Source organism: Corythoichthys intestinalis, chromosome 4 (genome assembly GCF_030265065.1).
Source record: "Corythoichthys intestinalis isolate RoL2023-P3 chromosome 4, ASM3026506v1, whole genome shotgun sequence".
NCBI lineage: Eukaryota > Metazoa > Chordata > Actinopteri > Syngnathiformes > Syngnathidae > Corythoichthys > Corythoichthys intestinalis.
Window position 1 is genome coordinate 38,558,005 of NC_080398.1, and position 3,477 is coordinate 38,561,481.

A 3,477-nucleotide genomic window follows, 5' to 3' on the forward strand; every position below is an offset into this window, starting at 1 on the left:
TACTGTCTGAGCGGGACATGTGCGTTAATTGCGTCAAATATTTTAACGTGATTAATTAAAAAAATCAATTACCGCTCGTTAACATATTTTAATATAATTAATAATGATAATTTTGACAGCCCTAATATATATATATATATATATATATATATATATATATATATATGTAACGGAATTATATAATATTTTATTATTATTAAATGTGTTAGGATCATGGAAGGTCCCACTTGGGGGGGGGGGGGTATATATATCCTGTATATACATAATATAATTAAAATATATATGGAAACACAGCACTGGCCTGCTTACTGTAATCCATGACTGCACTAATGTTACTTTATATTATAAAGTATTATTGTATTATTGTTTGTATACATATAGGGACTGCATCAAGATATAGTCATTTTAAAAATTTAAGTGACTGGTAAAAATAGATTATGACCGGATTTTTATGACCCTGTCAGTCAAAATGACAGACAACGAAAAAGTCTAGCGCAACCTCTGGGTTGGACGTCCATTTCTGTCGATAGGTGTTTTCAATATTAACTCCCCTATTAACACAAAACACACTGTGAACTGGGCTGGTGCCTGGCAGTGAATGAGTTAAATTAATGATAGCTTTTGAAAAGATAGCCACTGTCGTGGCCACTATCCCTGAAAGGGTTAAGTTTTAAAGACTGAATATCAAAGCCAAAAAACACTTCATAAGTTCCTCACCTCCTCACAGCGACCTCTCATTTCTTTTTAGGATTTCGAACCATCCACGTCTCAAGCGTCGTTGTCCACTTGAATGTAAGTTTTAAACACCGAGATATCCAAATATTGTTTTAGTTTAATGTCCCTGTTTTATTTTTTCAGTTTTGAAGAGAATTTCTGCTTTTTGTTGAGCCGTGCTGACAAAAAGTGAAAAATGACCTATTCGGCTTTGAAGATTTTTCTGCTTTGTGGCCTGGTTGGAGGTGAGTTTATAACTTTTTTAAAAGGAAATTTTAACAAAGATTTGAGTCTTCAATATTTGTTTTTAATATCTGATTCAAATGTGTTGTTGTGATTTTCTTGTATTTCTTGAACGTTAGTACATTTTAAAGGGATGTATTTTATTGAAATTCAGTTTATAATTTTCTATGTTTATTTTCATATTACACTTGAAGTGCTGTATTTTATTTGTTTGCCCTTTAATTTTCAGTATTTTTTTTACCAACAATATCTGTGTGAACTTTGATCAAAGCTACAAAACATAACAGCGGCAATGACAAAGAACACGTTTAAATGTGTTATAAACCAACCAACAGTGACATTAAAAATTGAGTGTATATTTTTTTGTACTACTGTAAATATTCCAATGAAATATTTTGGTTTTTTATGGACTTTCAAAGTGTATTAAAGATTTCATCCATTTTTTTCTTTGTTCATGCTTTTCCAAATCTATTGTCTTGTAGTAATTACTATTGATGTTAATTATCTAGCTGATATTTTTAAAGTATTTCATTTGTTTGCCCTTTATTTTGTCTCTAGCACGTTTTCACCCCCTAATGATAGCCTTGTGTTTTTTGGGTCAAATCTACAGAACATGAAAGAGCTTTGTTCAACCCGACAAAGCGACATAGAGAACTTTTAAGAGCATCATGAACCAACCAAGTAACTTTATATAACATCATCAAGGAATAGAAACACTGTCAAAAGGAAGTTATAAAACAAAAAGCCAACAAAACTGATTGACCAAAAAGTGAATTATGATGTAATGATATGACGAGTTTTTTAAAAAACTCATTAAAAATAGAATCTACAGTGGGGCAAATAAGTATTTAGTCGACCACTAATTGTACAAGTTCTCCTACTTCGAAATATTAGAGAGGCCTGTAACTGTCAACATGGGTAAACCTCAACCACGTGAGACAGAATATGGAAAAAAAAACAGAAAATCACATAGTTTGATTTTTAAAGAATTTATTTGCAAATCATGTTGGAAAATAAGTATTTGGTCAACACGAAAAGTTCATTTCAATACTTTGTTATGTACCCTTTGTGGGCAATAACGGAGGCCAACCATTTTCTGTAACTCTTCACAAGCTTTTCACACACTGTTGCTGGTATTTTGGCCCATTCCTCCATGCAGATCCCCTCTAGCAGATCCCCTCTAGAGACGTGATGTTTTGGGAAGGTCGTTGGGCAACACGGACTTTCAACACCCTCCACAGATTTTCTATGGGGTTGAGATCTGGAGACTGGCTAGGCCACTCCAGGACCTTGAAATGCTTCTTACGAAGCCACTCCTTTGTTGCCCTGGCTGTGTGTTTGGGATCATTGTCATGCTGAAAGACCCAGCCACGTCTGATCTTCAATGCCCTTGCTGATGGAAGGAGATTTTCACTCAAAATCTCTCAATACATGGCCCCATTCATTTTTCCTTTATACACAGATCAGTCGTCCTGGTCCCTTTGCAGAAAAACAGCCCCAAAGCATGATGTTTCCACCCCCGTGCTTCTCAGTGGGTATGGTGTTCTTCGGATGCAATTCAGTATTCTTTCTCCTCCAAACACGAGAACCTGTGTTCCTACCAAAAAGTTCTATTTTGGTTTCATCTGACCATAACACATTCTCCCAGTCCTCTTCTGGATCATCCAAGTGCTCTCTAGTGAATGGGCCTGGACATGTACTGGCTTCAGCAGGGGGACACGTCTGGCAGTGCAGGATTTGAGTCTCTGGCGGCGCATTGTGTTACTGATAGTAGCCTTTGTTAATTCAATTCAATTCAATTCAATTTTATTTGTATAGCCCACAATCACAACAGAGGTCTCAAAGGGCTTTACAGAGGCAATATGATACACAATTAGAAATGAAGCAACAAAGATGAATAGATACAGTTCAAGTCCTGGGTATCCCCTATCCTAAGACCCTCCATGCCGGCAAGGAAAAACTCCAAAAACTCCAGAGTCAATTGGGAGAAAAATGAGAAACCTTGGGGAGTACCACAGTCAGGAGAGATCCACTCCCAGGACGGATAGACAGGAACCCCAGAACGGCTAATGGGAATTAGCAAGCGAAATTGTAGTCCGTAAAAATACAGTGGAGTAAAGGAGCAAGAAGAGGTCCCTCTGGTCAGATGAGACGGGGGTAGCAGCGAGGACGTCAATCCAGCCAGGGGTCCTGACAGTCAGGAGGCTGCAGCTGAAAAATAGCCCCTCCCCAGAGGGGAGGGGGGAAAGGGGACACCGGGTGACTAGTGATGAAGAGACTAGACAACTAGATATTAACATTGGAAAATAGAAATAAAGTAAGACAAGTGGTAGGTAGAGTAAGAAAAGGAGATAGAACTCAGCGGCTGTACTGCCCCCAGCATTGTAGCTTCTAGTGCAGCTTAAACTAAACTGTGAGTCTACTCCGACTTCAACTAGCCTAACCATAAGCTTTGTCGAATAGGAACGTTTTTAATCTAATCTTAAATGTGCAGACTGTCTCGGCTTCTTTAATACTAGC

General features: G+C 37.5%; 1 protein-coding gene across 1 annotated transcript in view; it reads left to right on the forward strand.

The window, feature by feature from the left end:
• The first annotated feature begins 658 nt into the window (after window positions 1–658).
• The window catches only part of LOC130914364 (myelin-associated glycoprotein-like), a 31,159-nt gene continuing 28,340 nt past the window's right edge, over window positions 659–3,477 (forward strand). Inside the window, exons 1-2 of the mRNA XM_057833472.1 lie at window positions 659–792; window positions 859–959. Coding sequence (XP_057689455.1) covers window positions 911–959 — 49 coding nt within the window. The 5' untranslated portion in view covers window positions 659–792; window positions 859–910. The remainder of the gene's footprint in view (window positions 793–858; window positions 960–3,477) is intronic.